We start from the raw sequence: 16836 nt of genomic DNA, 5'->3' as shown, positions 1-16836 counted from the left end.
GTGACCCGGTGATGCCCGCCCTCCCTTTGACCTCCACTGTACACTTCGAGTTCCCTGAAGCCCTCCAGGCGCGTACTCTCTCACTTTACTAGGTGAGTGAGGGGCGAGAGCAAACAGTTGGCTCTTCCCTCAAACTCTCACGCCCCAAAAGGCCCAGTAAATGCCAAAGATACTGCAGGGGTCGGTGTACACGCCGCGGGAGTAGGACCCCAAACCCCCGCTGGTTCCTATGCCAATGCTGCGATTAGGAGCCTTGCGGTCCTTCAGGTCCTTCAGCTTTTGCAAGATGAACTTGAAAATTGTGGAGAAATGGAGCTGGAGGAAGTTCTTAGGATCATAAACTGGGGGGCTCAGATTCCCAACTGGTCTGTGACCACCTGGATCCGGTCTTCAGCTTCGCTCCTCCTCCACGAATATTACAGCATTGACATCATGGACGGGGGTTTTTGTGTCGAATCACGGGCGGGAGATTTTTGTGTCGAATCCGTAGGCAATGTGTTCTGGGCCCTCACTCCTGCTTGCCATTATCAGATTACTTTTCACAGACCGGAGCTGCCTGGGATGTGGGAGTATTTACTTTTTAATCCTTTTATGTGTGTTCAGTTCACCTTGTGTGTTTGGGTGTGGAAAGAGGGCAACGGGGGTTTCCAAATCGAGAGAAATTCCCATTCCATGGGTATTACCATGCCTGCGGGGTTGGCAGTTCTTAAAGTTTAGCAAGTCTGCAAATAAGTACAGAAGACAATAGAGCCCCCCTCCCTTCCTCTCCTCTCTTTTTTTTTTTTTTTTTTTCTTTTCCTGCTTCCAAACGCCTTCTTCAAGGCTGAAGCTGGGCAGGTCTCCAAAGGTGCAGCAGCCACTACAATCCCGCAGTTCAAAGTTAAGCAGCAGTTGCACAACTTCTAACAACTCTCTTAGCCGGCTACTAATGAGCTGAAAGCCAGGAACATCTGAGGAGGTGAAAAGGAAGCTTCCAGTCCTCCTCCCTTCACCCTAGAAATCCAGATAATCCCCACCCCCAACCTTCATAACTTTGAGATACGGTCCTTACTGCTTTGATTGCCTGTCCTACCATGGCTCCCTTTGGAAGAAACTTGCTGAAGACTCGGCATAAAAACAGGTAAAGTCCAGCGTGTGTGTGTGTAACTGGGAGCTTACGTGTGAAAGTATGTGTTTTGCTACAGTTATATTCTGATGAAAATTGTTCTTGGGGGACAAAGCCCTAGGGAGATAGGTCTTGTATTTATACTCAGTAGGCCAGGAAATTGTACCAGTAACAATGACTGCGGTGGCCAGAGCAAAGATTGCTGAAAATAATGATTATTTTGACTACTTTTTACCCACTTTGGCCAGTCCTTTATCCACGACTAGCATAACTAAAATCTTTCTTTGTGTTGAGTATTTGAGAGTAGTGAAATGGAAAGTTTCATTTTGCTTCAGACAGAATTTTAGTGTATTATATGAAGAATTAAAATGTCAATGAAGATATAAATAAAATATGTTAGCCACTAATTAAAACGAAATACACAGCTACTGATACCATCCAAAGCAAATTTTTGGCTCCCCTTAGAGTGGGGCATTCCGGGAACTTGTAAAGTTCCCATAGTGCAAATACCCTGTAGAGAAATTTTTCGCGGACTGGTTCTTTCAAAAATCTTTGAGAACTTTAGATGGTTTTAGGCACTAAAGGAGAATTCAAGCAGCTGTCTTTCTTAATTCTTGTTATTAATATTTTACTTTGATTTGCTTTGCTTTGTTATTTCAAGACTTCAGCGCTCACAAGTGTAAATAAATGCCTCTCTCTCAGATATTTCTTGAGCTAGTATGTGTTTCAGTCCTATTAAATATTTTATTAACATCTCCAGTATTACATTTCTATGCAAAAAAAAAAAAAAATCAGGATGATTTTAGACATGGGCTTTAGTTTTTTAATGTATTTATTTTGGCATAAGTGCTTTTCTACAACTCTTCTCTCAGTCATGCCTGCTTATACTCCTTGTAATTTACTTAGTATAAATTTAAAAGCCTACAATTACAAGGCAGGAAATGATACAATTATTTTAAAGTATCTTCATGACAATATAGAGTGATAAAATTTTAAAGCAAATATTCATACTTTATTTTGTGCTCAAATGTCTACTTGAAACTTTGTTTTTAATTCATTCTAAATATATTCATGGTTTAGTTGACTAAGTTTGCTTAAAAAACTAAAACAAATCAATACTATAAAACTTTCTAAACTGGTTTTTATTTGCTAATTTGATAATATATCACAAATATAGTATTTCTGGTTCGAGTATTCTTAAAAATATATTAATGGTGGTTATTAAAATAGGTTTGTATCAGCGGTGTCAGTGCATTAAAAAATATTCTAGAAGACTCTTCTCGCTAAAAAAATTCTTACTATTTTTTAAATAATTATTCAGTAACATTATTTTTGAGATTGTTTAATGCTATGAAACTATATTTTTAAATTACTTCAGGAAAGTTCATGGCTTTATAAAGCAACTTATATTTCTGACATACTGATTTTTCTGAATACTACCCTTGTAATTGGGAGTTATTGCATGCGTGTGTCTGTTTTTTGTTTCTTATTATTATAAATTCAAAACTTCTGTTATTGATATGCCAAATGGCAATGCAATAAAATTTGACGTGCTCCCCTGTGAGTTTCCCTCAGGGGAGTACATGTCCACTTTCATTACCTCAATTTTGCTGCTGCACCATCTACTCTGCCCATAAAACTGGCTTTCATTCCAGGAGGTGAGTACACAAACATTTTTTAAACCCTTTTCTATGCAAAATGGTGAAAAAGTGGGAAAATAAACAACAGGAAAAATGAAGAGTTTTGAAATATTTCAAATTTCTTTGAGAAAATGGAATGGTGTTCCCAAAGGTGCTGCATTATTATAAACATGTTTTGGCAAAGGGGTAATAGTGAGGATATGCTAAAGTTCCTCTAATAACCAAGTTCTGTCTTTTACACATTGGTATTTTCCCAATCCATAAGAAAAATTTAAAACACAGTGGTAGTCGAAGACATAAAAATATGGGTATTTCAAACTAAGCAGTAAATAAGCCATATGGTGTGTTGAAATAGAATTAATGTATGTGTACTTAGTGTTTAATATTGCTATAGATGAGTTATTTTTGTTTTATTCTGTTTTATTTTTTCACCTCAATTTACTTACCTAATTAGGTTTATCCATTTTGTTTATCACATTGTACAATGATTTAAATAATCTTACTTAGCCATAGAAAAACCAAATATCTTTCCTTAAATGATGAATGATTCATCCTATGATAGAAAATATGATTGATGATAGAACAGTTATCTGATAATAGCCAATGTCTTCCTCAGACACATTGTATAAAATACCTTGTAGAATGTGAAGGAAGCATTTGAGCACTATATTTGTATACCTTGTTATATATAATTTATACAACTAAATGAACCATTTGAACATAATTACATCTTTACCAGCAGGAAAAAATGTCAATTACTAGGAGGAATATTGAGAATTTGAGATGATAAAATTTTGAACTAGAAATGTAATAATTATTTTATTCTCTATTATATAATGTCAGCTGGTATTATATAAAAGTGAATATTTTATAAAGAATTGTTTGACATTCAATATAATTCAAAACTGAAGGAAATAGACAAATAATTATATGGATTTAGACACCAAGTTAATCTCATGCTAATCTTTTCTAAATTTTAGAAAGTATTTAATTCAAAAATTTGGGAAACAGTTCAGGAAATTTAAGAATAAGGCATGGTCACAAAATGATTGTATTTGGACACAAACTTTTTACGCTTTTCATTTCTAGCTTTCATATAAATGAAAGAAATGGAGCCAATCTAAAAAACCTTTATACTTACAATGAGAATGAGTCTTTTAAAATTTTCTAATTGTAGTAGCGTTTTATAGAAAGAGTACAGTTTTCAGAAGCTCTTTTAATCTGAAGAGGTGAATTGTTTACTTTGGTTCCAGAATAATAGACTATTCTATGACTGAATCCCAAAGATCGATGAGTATCTTCTTACACTTTTTGTTCAACATGAAGAATAAATATTTTGGAGAGTCTGGATATTTCCTTTTCAATAAACTATTTAAATTTCTGAAAATGTTTTCTAAAAGTCACTAGGTAGATGTTGTTTCTCATATGAAAGCCAAAGAAGCAAATAACGAAGCATAACTTTACTGTATTCATATGAACATTCAATAATTGGATTTAGGTTATCAACATATTCAAATATTTACAGAGGTTCCATTTGTGAATTTGATCATCTTTATATTTGGTTCTATTTTCAATATAATGATTATTTTAAAAACTAGTGTTACTGGATAGCAACCAGCAACTTTTTTAAAATTACAGAAAAATAGAATGTCACTGTAAAGCTTTTGGAGATACTTAATTGTGAGTCATGATTCCTTGATATTTTAATTAATGAAATTTGGGGGCAGAGAATTGGTTGGACATTGTACCAAACCTTGTTAGAAGCAGAAAATTGTCTTAGTATAAGCAGCAGTCCATATATTTGTCAGCAATATAAAATAGAATAGTTCATTTAGGTGATTTGTAAGAGAACAGAATATTAGCAATGAATATGAAAGGATCTAGTCTAATTAACAAGGCCTTTAGAATCATCGTTAAGTACTATTCAGTATGCTCTTGGATTTCCTTTGGCTTTTCCTATACCTGTGGATATACGTCTATCCGTTGCAGGTGATAACAAACTTTGTCATAATATTAACTTGAAATTAAAAGGCTCCAAAAATATATATTTGTAATAAATATATTAGAAGTAAAATAAGCTTTATTGTTTATAATTGATACATAAAATTTGCATCAAACTTTGTTTTTGAATTAATTAGAACACAGCTAGCCAAGTTTTTTTTAAAACCAGGTGTTTTATATTGCTCCCATAAGTACATCAGGCCACGAATGCTTCATCAGATGGAAGAACTAAGTTTTGCGGTAAGAGTAAAAGTTGCTGGCAAGACGGATGTTTTCTCTTTGTCATTAGAAGCATGCCAATTTATAAATTCTGTGGAATAGAAAATTATTTTGTACTATTTTTTCTACTTTAATAAATATTTAAAATATTCCCAAAATTAGATTGAGAAATACCAGATATTTGAATATGTACATCTTTGTTCTCAGGAGTTCCTGAAAGAGATTTCCCTTGATGATACCTGGTAACTTTAGTAGTTTCTACCTGGCAGCAGACAGCCCATTAGAAACAATGACTGGAATGCTCTTTCCTGGCAAAAATAACCAGAGAGCAGTGGCAGTGGTGAAATTGAGCTCCAGGTTAAATCCTGAATTGTTACTCAAACAACTATAAGCCAACTTAAAACTCACTACATAAGATATTTTATTATCCACCATACTAACTCATGAAACATGTCAAGGTGAAAAGGTCTTAAGTGGATTTTTTTTGAAAAAAGTGTCTTAAGAAGTTTGTAGCTGGTTAACAATATTATTATTAACATAATGTCATTATTAACTGGACTGCGTAACTTAGCAACTTTTGATTGGTATGTAGTTCCAGGAGATTTGCTAGTAGTTTTAAGTCATTTACAAAAATGTAGCTCTCTTTATTTAATTCTGAAAGGGGAAGGAAGTTGAAATAGGGATATGAGTTTACCTATTTCAGGTGCATGTGGATACCAGCTCTTGAAAAGAAATCTCTTTGTCGTTAGCATATTGGTTTTCTAAAGTGAGGCAACATATTCTCTGCTATGTGTACATGTGAAAATTTCAGCATACTTCCGTGTTCTGATGTTCTTCAGTTTATATTTGCTTAGGAGTATTTGTTGGCTAAACACAACACGCACAACAACATTGATTTTTTAAAGAATTATTTACTTTTTAAAAATAGATTTTGATTTCATTCCCATGGAGCCCGTTCTAATATTACACTTTCTGAAGAAAGTTTGCATATTTGTTGATAGTAATTTAAAGTAAACACTAATGTGAAAGGTCACCCAAGGGTGAAGTAATTACTTTATGTGAATTGAATAGAGCCTTGGGAAGATGTTTAGCACTGGCAGTGGTAAGTTATTTCAAGGATAAGACTAATAAGTAGGTATTAAATATGCTGATAAACAAAGGAAATTATCCTCAAAGGTTTATATCTGCAGGCTTAGAATGCCCCCCTTTTAATATTTTTAATAAAATGACTTAGGATAGCTATAACAAATTCTCATTGAGTATAGGCTTATTGACAACATAAACCTTACCTATCTTGTTCCTTTCTATGTAACCAGTAAGTAGATGCTCAATAAATATTTGATTGAATAAATCAAATAGTTGATTGAATAAATTAATTCAACACATATTCTCCAAATACAGCTGGTCCCCATATAGTACTTGGATCAGAGTAATAGACGAGTACATTTTTGTTGAATAGATGTATGGGTAACTTAAAAAATGAATCAAGGATCCTAGGCTCTTCTTATTTCTGATTTTAGGCTCAACTTATTACCTGTCATCCAAGGCTCAACTCCTCCTTGCTTTCAAATGGTGAAGGGCCATATATCACAAATAGATACTGTAAACGACTACTGGGCTTCTCCTAGAAAACAAAGGTATCTCCTTCTAGCACTAGGGCTACTCTTACTTTCCTTCATGCTCTTTGAACACAACCAAATATGTATATGAGTGAGGTTTGGCAGACAATGGTAGATGGCTACTACACATCCCATTGCTGAATGTAGAGTGTTTTCTCCTTTTGAGAGAATAGGAGAAATATGATTGTGAAATATTTGTTTTCTCGTGTGAAAGGAGGATTTATGCTCTTTGTATAAAATAATTACAGTTATAAGACAAAAAGAAAAGGCTAGAAATATGCAGAAAAAACATCTTGGTTAAGAATTCCATCTCTTTATCTAATCACCTTAGGTCACATCTCAGATATGCTTTGTTAGTTGTATGCCTTGGGGCAAACGCCTAATCTTTTTAATACAAAAACAATAATAGTAACATGCAAGGGTAAATCCAAGTTTCGCAATTGGAGGGGGATGCTCTTTAAGTAAAAGAATACACAGTTGTGAATAAAAATATTGCTAAGGTCATTCTGGGACCTTGGAAGGTGACTTGCAAATGAGGCAGCCTTTATGCTTAAGCTTCTTTAGCTTCAGGGTGAATCTACCTCTGCTGACACTTTCACAACACTTACTATGTGCCAAGCACTGTTTTAAGTAATTTACATGATACCTAAAATAATGCTCAGAAGAAGGTACTGTTATTTTTCTCTTTTCTACTTAATTCCCTATTTGAGGCAATTAAGATACAAAGGAGTGCAAAAATTATTAAATGGAAGAGATAAGATTTAAATCTATGCTCTTAATCATTAGTGTGTATGGCCTATTTAGAACTAAACTTTATTATCTCTGAAATAGACAATCCTAAACCATAAAGTAGTCTATTATATGTAAAAGACTTAACACAGTGCTAGGAGGTAATACCATCTCAATAAATAGTTACTCTTTGTTCAGACTTGTTGGATTAAAAATGCTATGAAGTATATCTAAGGTTTTTAATACTTAAACATGGTGTGATGGTTTGGTTTTCAAAATCTCAACCTTGACTCACTCGTACTTCTATATCATCACTGATCTCTTTTCCTCTTGAATGTAAAGAAGTAGATTTTACATTACCTAATAAAATTACAAATGAGTCTATAAATATTATACAAAACTATCTTTGGATCATGATTTCAAGAATTAAAAAAAAATTGTCTTATCTTTTGATAACCATTTTATAGAAGTTACTTTTTATGGCATTTACTGAAACACTTGTAAGTAAAAGATTCCAATACTTCCAAATAAAATTTCTTCAAGTTCTTTATATGGAGAAAAAATTATCTTTGGATCTTGATGAAATGTATTAATTCTGACAGCTTTTAGATTTAATTCTTATACTTCTTTTGAGCCAGATTATGAGACCATTAGTGATTTTGCAGTGCATAGCTTAGCATGGTTTAAGGGGATGTTTTCTTATGTATCTTTGTGGAGTTTTAATAAAAAGAAACGCTACATAATTTAAATATTTTAATCTTTATCTAATAAAATGAGAGATTGAATTAGATATTTAGGGTCCGTTTCATGTCTAAGCGTCTATAATTCTAAAATAAGCACTGCAGAGTACAATTTATTTCTCTTATCCTGCCTAATAATTATTGAATGTTTACTATTTGCTAAGCATAATTTAATTTTTATTACAGATATATGAATGTTATGATTAGCTATCTTTTTATTTTATTTTTTAGGACTGGTAAATTCTGAATTTGGTATTGTACCAAACATGCAAAGACACAACCCCGTTCCTAACAGATTAAACTCTTAATTGAGAAAACAGCATTATAGTTAAATATTTCATGCATGAACTCATCTTTAAATCACTCTTCCATAAGAAACTATCTTTGACAGGGTAGGTAAAAGTTCAATTTTTATAATACAATTAAAAAAAAGAGAGAGAGCATAAGGTCTTAAAGTTGAAAAAAGCTGTCCCTCTGTTTAGTATGTGCTCAATAAATTTTTTGATTGACTCTTAAGTAGAAACACAGAAGAGAGAAATAAATGCATGTAAAGGAAAATAACAGGAGCATTAATGTAATTAGATAGCATTTATTAAACTCCCACATTTAGGTGATGGGCTTGGACAAGAGAACACAGTAAGTTGTATAAAAAGATGTAGGAGGGGGCTGAATCACACGAAGCTAAAACTGACTCAGGATAATCAAAAGTTAAGAATCTGGGAAGCAGGCAGAAATATGGACAGTTTGGTGACAATTCATAATCTTTGTTGGCTTGTTAGAAAATAGTATTTTACAAGTGAGGAAGTGTGTAGAAAAATGTTAAGGATGTGTTTATAGAATATTATTGTACTAACAGTCTGCTACAGTTGACTGCTCTTCGTTCTAATAATCATATTAAATTGGTCGGTTTATCATTTTATAGAATTGAATTATTATACTATTTGTAGATCTTTTAATTTTTAATTCTATTAATGCAGAAAGTGGTCCAACTTAAGTAAATTTTTAGGCTCATTAATTATGATGTATAAATGATAGTAGTAATTTTGTGTCTGAGACTTATTGATATGCAGCACAGTGTGTGTTTGTTGTTCTCAACCAATGACTAGGGCATTTTATAGCCACTTCAAATACCTTTAGTTACTCTAATGTTTCTCATTTATTCTGACGTTTTTCAATCCTTCCGGAATTTCCTGCAGTATAGTTTAACTGAGGGTACTTATGATTCAGTGTCAGGGCATTAGTTTGGGGAGACCACAGTCTTCCATAGTAGAGCCTGAAGATATTCATTTCTAGCTTTGCACATAAGACTTGACATTTGTCTGGAAGCTCTAAGAGATGCTATTTGTATGGAGTAGACATATAATAATTACATTCTCATATGAAGAAAAGATTTGTACACAATTTGAAAAGCACTTATGAAGCTATAGTGGACTTTTGAGACTCCATTTTTTTAATAGTACAGGAAGTCAGGCACTTTACAGCAGTGGACCAAAAAGTATTAGCCTTGGTTTCTTGACTGCCTGCTCTTCAACTCTAGTGTAGAAAGTCAGAGAGTTTCTTTCTAAAACCGTTAATAATAGACATGGACTTAGACTTAGTTACATTAAAAATACTGATCATTTTTAGTAGTTCCACATTTAGTTAGAAGAACTTGCTGTGATTACAGTTTAGAGAAGTAAGTAAAATGGCAGCTCGTGATACCTAATATGTGACAAAATCTGGGCACATTATAGTATTGCTTTCTTATCTATCTTAGCATCTAAAAACAAAATATTCACAAACTATCTGACTACGTCAGATTGGGCATCTACTTGTAGATATTTGGCTTGTGATTCAAGATGATTATTTGATTTTTAAAAATCCAGAAATATTAAATGAACCCTACACATTGGGGGGAATTATGGGAGATTAAAGATAAATCAAATACAGATCATACTTTTAAGGAACTTGCTGTCTGGTAGACACAGACATACTTAAATAAAATGCATGGCAGGCATTTTAAAGTATAATAAATTCATGTATTCAGTGATAAGTATTTATTTACCTCCTATTATGTGCAACATGTTATCCTAGATGTTGAGGATAAAATAATGAGAAAGTTAGTCAAAGTCTGTAGTCTCAATGAGCTTATAGTGCTGTGGTGGACAGGCAGGTAATAAACAAATAATAAGTGAAACAATTTATTTTTTCAAATATTGTTTCAAACAAAAAATTTCAGATAGGGATTACTCTTATGAGTCACTATGAAGGCAGAATTTATAGAATTCAAATTGAGTGGAGGGGTCAGTAGAAACTATCAGGATGAAAAAAAATCGATAATTACAGTTTTGGGTCTGAGTAACTGGCACTATAGATTGTCATCATAAAAAACAACAACAAAAACCGGCAATGGTAATTTGGAGAGGGAGGGACATCAGGCTGAAGAGTAAAAAATTTCCAGGTGTCTTTTGAATGTTTCCAGGTGTTCCACCTTCAAACACCTGGTGTTTGGACATGCTGCACCTGAGATGGGACTGTGAAAGCAACCTTTCATTCCAACCTACTCTGATACCACCTGACATCCATTTGGAGCTGATTAGTATGGAACACACTGCACCTAGAATGGGACTTTAAAGGCAAAACACACTGGTTTTCCATCAGGGCCTTCAAGTTGACTAATCCTAGTTAAACCCACTCAATCTCTATTAGGAATTTAGCAACCATTCTTTTGGTCATCCTTTAATAATTACTTTTGGTTGAAATTACTTCTAAACAAAGCCATTCTTTCCATAAGATTGTAAATTTCTTCTGTTTAAAGACCATGTTTTTATTACCTTTTTATCCAGTAGATACTGGAATTCAAAGAATGTTTTCATATTTAAATAAAATGTAGATTTTTGGTGCAGGCAAATTATCTAGGTCAGGAATTGGCAATTATTTTGTGTATGTAAAAGGCCATTTAAAAAATATTGTAGTTTTTTCGGGCCATAATGTTACCTTCTCAACTACTCCACTCTGTCATTGTAGTGTGAAAAAAACCATAGATAATACATAATTAAATGGGCATGACTATATTACAATAAAACTCTACTTACAAAAATAGGTGATGGGATAGTTGTAACTACCAGGCCATAGTTGATTGAAAAATTCCCTTTGTTTACCTCCTACCCCATTGATTCCGCTCCACCTCTCCACCTCACCCTACTCCAAAATATAAAAGAAATTTTTAACGTTTACTATGTTAGGCACTTAGACTTTAAAGATAAAAGACTCGGTCCAGGATTTGACTGGAAAACTAGCAAAAAAAGACAGTAGAAATACTATTCCTGAATGTCATTGGGTTCTGTAGCAGCATCCAGAATAGGTACTCATTTCTATTTGGGGTTGGTAGAAGTTGGGTTATTCATAGAAGATAAGGGAATTTTCCTAGAGGAAGCAATATTTGAGGCAAAGTAAGAGTTAGAAAGAGGAAAAAGGGTGTTTCAGGCCAAGGAAAGAGGTTATGGAAAAGCCCAGAGTGAAAACAAAAGCATGGCAGATATAGTTCAATCCAGTCCAGCATTCCATAGGGTGACATGTATGACAGTCAGATTGCCCTCATATTAGATCTGTCAGAGATCAGCAAGAAGTTGAAATATCTGGATAAATATGAATATTAAAGAGTGCTTGGATATGAGTTGGTAGAATTAGGTCATGGAAAGAATCCTATATCCTAGGAGTAGGCAGGAGAGATGACAGAGAAAGAGGAGAAGGGGCGAAGTGAAAGGAAAAGAGAAAGATTTGAAATGGAAAACTTGGAAGCCATTTAAAGATTTTAGTCAAGGAAGGTACACAACTAGATTGTAGTTTAAAAGCGCAGTCTGGCAATCTTATGGAGCACCAATGTGAAGTGAGCAAGAGTTTATAATATAATATGTAATAGCTTGCTATAGTAATCTATTGTAAAAAGAATTGACTGAGTTGTAATAGTGAATAAAATGGGAATGAGAAAGAGAAAAGAATTTAGGAAGACTCCCAGTTTTCAAGCTTGAGAGGAAGGGTTGAGGGGTAGTGATTACTTGCAGGAAGATGGGGAATCAGGAGATAGAATAGTTTGGGATATGAGAGGATTGAATGATGAATTAGTTTTGATGGGTCAAGTTTGAAGTGCCTGTGGATTATACAAATAAAAATATCAAGTAAATGCAAGGAAGGAAGTTGGGGATATGGATCTAAAGCTCAAGGGCAAAATAATTAGATTTGAGAAATATCATCATGGAATTGGTTGACAAATTATGGGCGATATTACAGTCACCCATAAAATGTGTATAGTGAGAAGAAATTAGTCATAGGAACCTGGAGATGCCAACTGAATCAGTTATCATTTACTGCATAATAAAACATCTTAATAATTAGTGGCTGAAAACTAAAATTTATTATTTGTCATGATTTTATGGGTAAACTGGGTGATTCTTCTGTTCGTTTCATCTGGGCTCTCTCATGAGCAGTTCATTGGCTGAGTGCTAGGTTCAGATGGGACAACAGAGATGGTTGTCTCTCTCTCCATATGGTCTTTCTTCGTAGGCTTTTATCAGACAGCAGTCTCAGGACAGCATTGTAGGAGGAAGAAAGCAGAAGTTGCAAGACTCCTTGAAGCCTGGACTCCAGAACTTACACATATGGTTTTCACCACATTCTGTAGGTCACATATAGCACAACTCAAGGTCTATTCATGGAGGTGGGGAAATACACGTCATCTTTTGTTGGAAGGAGCTGCAAAGACATTTGTGACCATGCCTCCATGAAACCTACATTTATGAAATACACAGAGGAAGCAAAGCTCATGCAGGAACTGAGAAGGAAAAGCCAGGAAGGTAAAGGAAGAACCATGGAGAGTGAAATCAAGAAGTCAAGCAATGGATTGCTACAAGAATGGAAGGCAATGGTCACAATACATAATGTTATGAAGCGGTCAAGTCAGATCAGTGCCAAAAATGGCTATTGGATTTGGAAGTTAGGAGATATCAGTGTTTGTTGGGAGTAGATAGAAGTCACTTTATGGTGGGCTGCTGTTACTATAAAGTGATGAACTAGTGAAAGTGACTGTAGATTGCTATTTGTGTTTGTGAAGGAAAGATAGTTGAGGTGAAATGTGGTCAAATGATTGTTATAATGTGACAGGATAATAGGAAGGACGAGAGAAAAATAGAACATTAGAGTTTAAGAAGGAATAAAAGATGGAGCAGAGTCCTAAGGAAGGTGGAGGCAGTGAAATTCAGAGCATATTAAAGAGTTTAAAATTTGGGAAAGGTAAGTGGAAATTAGACAATTTTATTATAGATAACCAGTGTTTTTCATTTTATCGATGGTGTTTTCAAGTGTATTTTTTTCCTTAACAAAATGACATCACAGGCCCTGCTATATTCTTTTTTCTACAAGTTATTTATTTGTTGTTGCCATTTTGGCAATTTATTTATGAGTAATGTGAAAAGCTGATTATTTTAGATGAAATTTCCAATTGGATGTTACATTTTATTACAGTTAATTATAGAGTATGTTCAGACAATGAAAATCAGGTATAAAGGAGCTCATCTTGTGTTTTCAGCTATCGTAAAGTAATTCAAATTCTTACATATTTCTAGTGCCATTCAAATATGTCGACATATTTCAGAATACATTTAGAGAGGGAAGAGTAGGTGGCTGAAGGCAGATACAAGCTGAAAATCACCATCATTAAGAAATATCTTCCACTAAGAAGGTAAAACCAATTACGACTTAGCTGCCAAAAGGAAAATGAATGCTAATCATTGACATAACTACAGTTATCATGAAACGAAATATTCAGACAAGATAACTTTCCTTTAATAAATATGCTTTGTTGTTATGAAATATTTCTCTACAAAATACAAATCGATAAGGAAACTTTAGGTATTTTCCAGGCACAGGTAACATTGGTAAGTAAGCAGTAGACTTTCCAATGAGATTAGATATTTTCTCAGCTTTTTATCTGGTAAAAACTACATGTTAAATATTTACATTTTGATTATAATCGATTTCCGGAATCTGAACTATGAGCTGAGTTTACTTAACCTCCAGTAGTCTTCAATACACATTCTTTACACATTCTCTTCCCTTTTCTCTGCTTATGAGAATTAATGCAATATAGCGGTTATGTAGAGTCTAAGGTTTTACTTATCCTCCATGACTGGCATATATTATTATATTATTACTTTCTAGAAAATTAAACTGCCATTAATAGAGGATAAAACTAGTGATTTTTTCCTACATAGGTACATATATTTGTATACATAATTTTAATTTTCAGGTTAATTTTAATTAATTTTTGACTGTCTCAAGTTTTCATAGGACAATTTTCTGAAGGACTTCGATTTTACAACTAATTTAATAAGATGTTAATGGTTTGTGTTTAGTGAAAACATATGTTATAATAATTCTGCTTCTGTTCCTTGCTAAGAAATTGAATTACATAGTGATATTAGGGTAAAATAAATTTGTCTTTTGAGGAATATAAATGTCTTTTGAGGTTCAATAAAAATTTTGAAGGGAATTAATTGCATTATGTGTTAATGTAATGAATGAGAAGTTTGACTGTGAAGGATTTATTTACTTTCAACTGTATGGAAAAAAACAAGACAATATCTTAGGTTGGCCAAAAGGCTAATAAAATGTGAAATATTAGTAGCCCTTGCTTGGTATTCAGCAATCAGAAAACACAAATAACCAGATTTTATGTATATGTCGATTCATTTAAATAATAGTGACTTAAAGACAGTATTAGAGCACAGGTCGTCTTCTGAATAACCCAAACACAATAATGCTATATTCAGCGTAGTTTTATTGATTAGGCATTTTTAAAGGCTATTTCTGACTTATTAAGGCATAGCTTAAATGCCTGCAATGTCCCCAGCTCTAAAAGTGATAGCAGAGATTTTTTTTCTCTCATTGTTCAGTTTCTGAGAACTTTTATTTCATCCTGTAGACCAGGGGTCCTCAATCCCTGGGCCACAGTCCAGTCTGTGGCCTGTTAGGAATCAAGCCGCACAGCAGGAGGTGAACCATAGGCAAGGGAGCGAAGCTTCATCTGGATTTGCAGCCGCTCCCCAGCGTTAGCATCACCGCCTCAGCTCCACCTCAGATCATCAGGTATTAGATTCTCATAGGAGAACCCGTACCTGGTGCCAAAAAGTTTGGGGACCGCTGCTATAGACAGCAGGTGTTGTTTGAGCTTTCTCTTCCCTCAAACTAAGTGCCAAGTAACCACCATTTCTAATTCTGGTCTTTGTTTGTCCCTTCTGTCCAGGTCAGAATAGACTGTACAGAAGAAATAAGAGAGAAATACAATGAAAAGCCCTTCTACTGACTCTCAACCCCACTACGCCCCTGGCATGGCACTGGTCTCCTTGACCATTCCCATTATGTCATTTCTTCTACACATCTTTTTACCCCACAGTCCACTCCCTGTATTTGGTGGCCAGATGTTCGAATACTATTTCATAATGAAGAAGGAAGATAACTAGTCTGTGAATGTAAGTTTTTTCCTGAACTAAAATTAACCCTATTGTAAATAGGATTTGTGGTTCTATAGCATCTAAATACGAACAGCCATATTCCTTAGGACCAGCTCTGGTGTTATCAGAGGGAAATCCAGTTGGGCAGGATCAATAATAAGCATAAAGATTGGTATGGGGTTAAAGGAAAGAAAAAAAAGTTCCATTTGTATTCTATTCCAGTAGAATGCCAACTTTCATCATTTATTTTAGGCTGCTTGAGATTGGAAATGTCTGCCTTGTTTATAATTTTTCCTTTCATATATTTTACTATTCATTTCTCCAGAATATGTAAGACCAAAAAATAAAAAGGTAAAGGTGAAGCTGCAATGAAAGTATATTTTGTTGTAAATCTGGAACAAGATTCCTCAACAGCACCTCTCTTGACATTTCAGGCTGGAGAATTTCTTGCTATGAGAGCGCTATTCTGTGCATTGTAGGACGTTTATGTTCCTGCCTTCTTTCCACTAGATGCTAGTAGCACCCCCGGACTCTAATATGAGAACCAAAATTATCTCCATACATTGCAGAGTATCTCCTGAGGGACATCTCTGGTAGAGAACCTTAGAATGAGAGAATCTTCAGTTTAAATAAGTATTGGTAAGTAAAAGAAAATCGAACAGTCTTTAGGCAGTGAGGCAAGGCTCAGATAGTCCCCCAAAACTTCACAGTTCTTTATTCTTAAACCTGATGTGTCCTTCGATTAAATCTCCAGGCACAGGTGCCACCAATAGCTTGGAATTGAAAAAGTTCTAACTTTTGATTTCAAGCATAGAATATGATTCTGCAGAGAGTTAAGCAATAAAAACATTTCACTTCAAATCACTCCTCTACATGGCAGCTAGATTCTGTCAGTATCATACTTTCCAGGTTGGCCTAGGAAATAATTATATCCTAGATTCTATGGAAAAATACATTCAGAAGTCCAAATATTTTCCATAAATAGCTATAGCTTGCATTCTAGTGTTCATATACTTGGTTTTAGAAGCATTTCTTATAAGGTAATTATTCTTAATAATTAATTATTTTAATGATTCTTATTGTTTTGAAAGTAGGGCTTAATATTGTCCTGATATGTTACACATCAAATTTCAATTGAACTTGAATGTTTACTATATATAGGAAGAAACATTACTCTTGATTTATTCTCCTGTGTTCCAACTTTGATGCCTTTTTCCTCTGGACAGCTGAATAAAGATGGCCAAATATCATCCATCTATCTGTGCCATAACACCAAATTCTTTTTCTGTAAATATA

The 16836-nt window shown here is 34.0% G+C and overlaps 1 protein-coding gene across 1 annotated transcript in view; it reads left to right on the top strand.

Moving 5' to 3' along the window:
• The first annotated feature begins 725 nt into the window (after positions 1–725).
• Positions 726–16836, top strand: part of RASSF9 (Ras association domain family member 9) — a 22640-nt gene continuing 6529 nt past the window's right edge. The window contains exon 1 of the mRNA XM_011374982.1: positions 726–1120. Coding sequence (XP_011373284.1) covers positions 1074–1120 — 47 coding nt within the window. The 5' untranslated portion in view covers positions 726–1073. The remainder of the gene's footprint in view (positions 1121–16836) is intronic.

Source organism: Pteropus vampyrus, unplaced genomic scaffold (genome assembly GCF_000151845.1).
Source record: "Pteropus vampyrus isolate Shadow unplaced genomic scaffold, Pvam_2.0 Scaffold9, whole genome shotgun sequence".
Classification (NCBI taxonomy): domain Eukaryota; kingdom Metazoa; phylum Chordata; class Mammalia; order Chiroptera; family Pteropodidae; genus Pteropus; species Pteropus vampyrus.
This window is presented reverse-complemented; position numbering and strand designations above follow the sequence as displayed.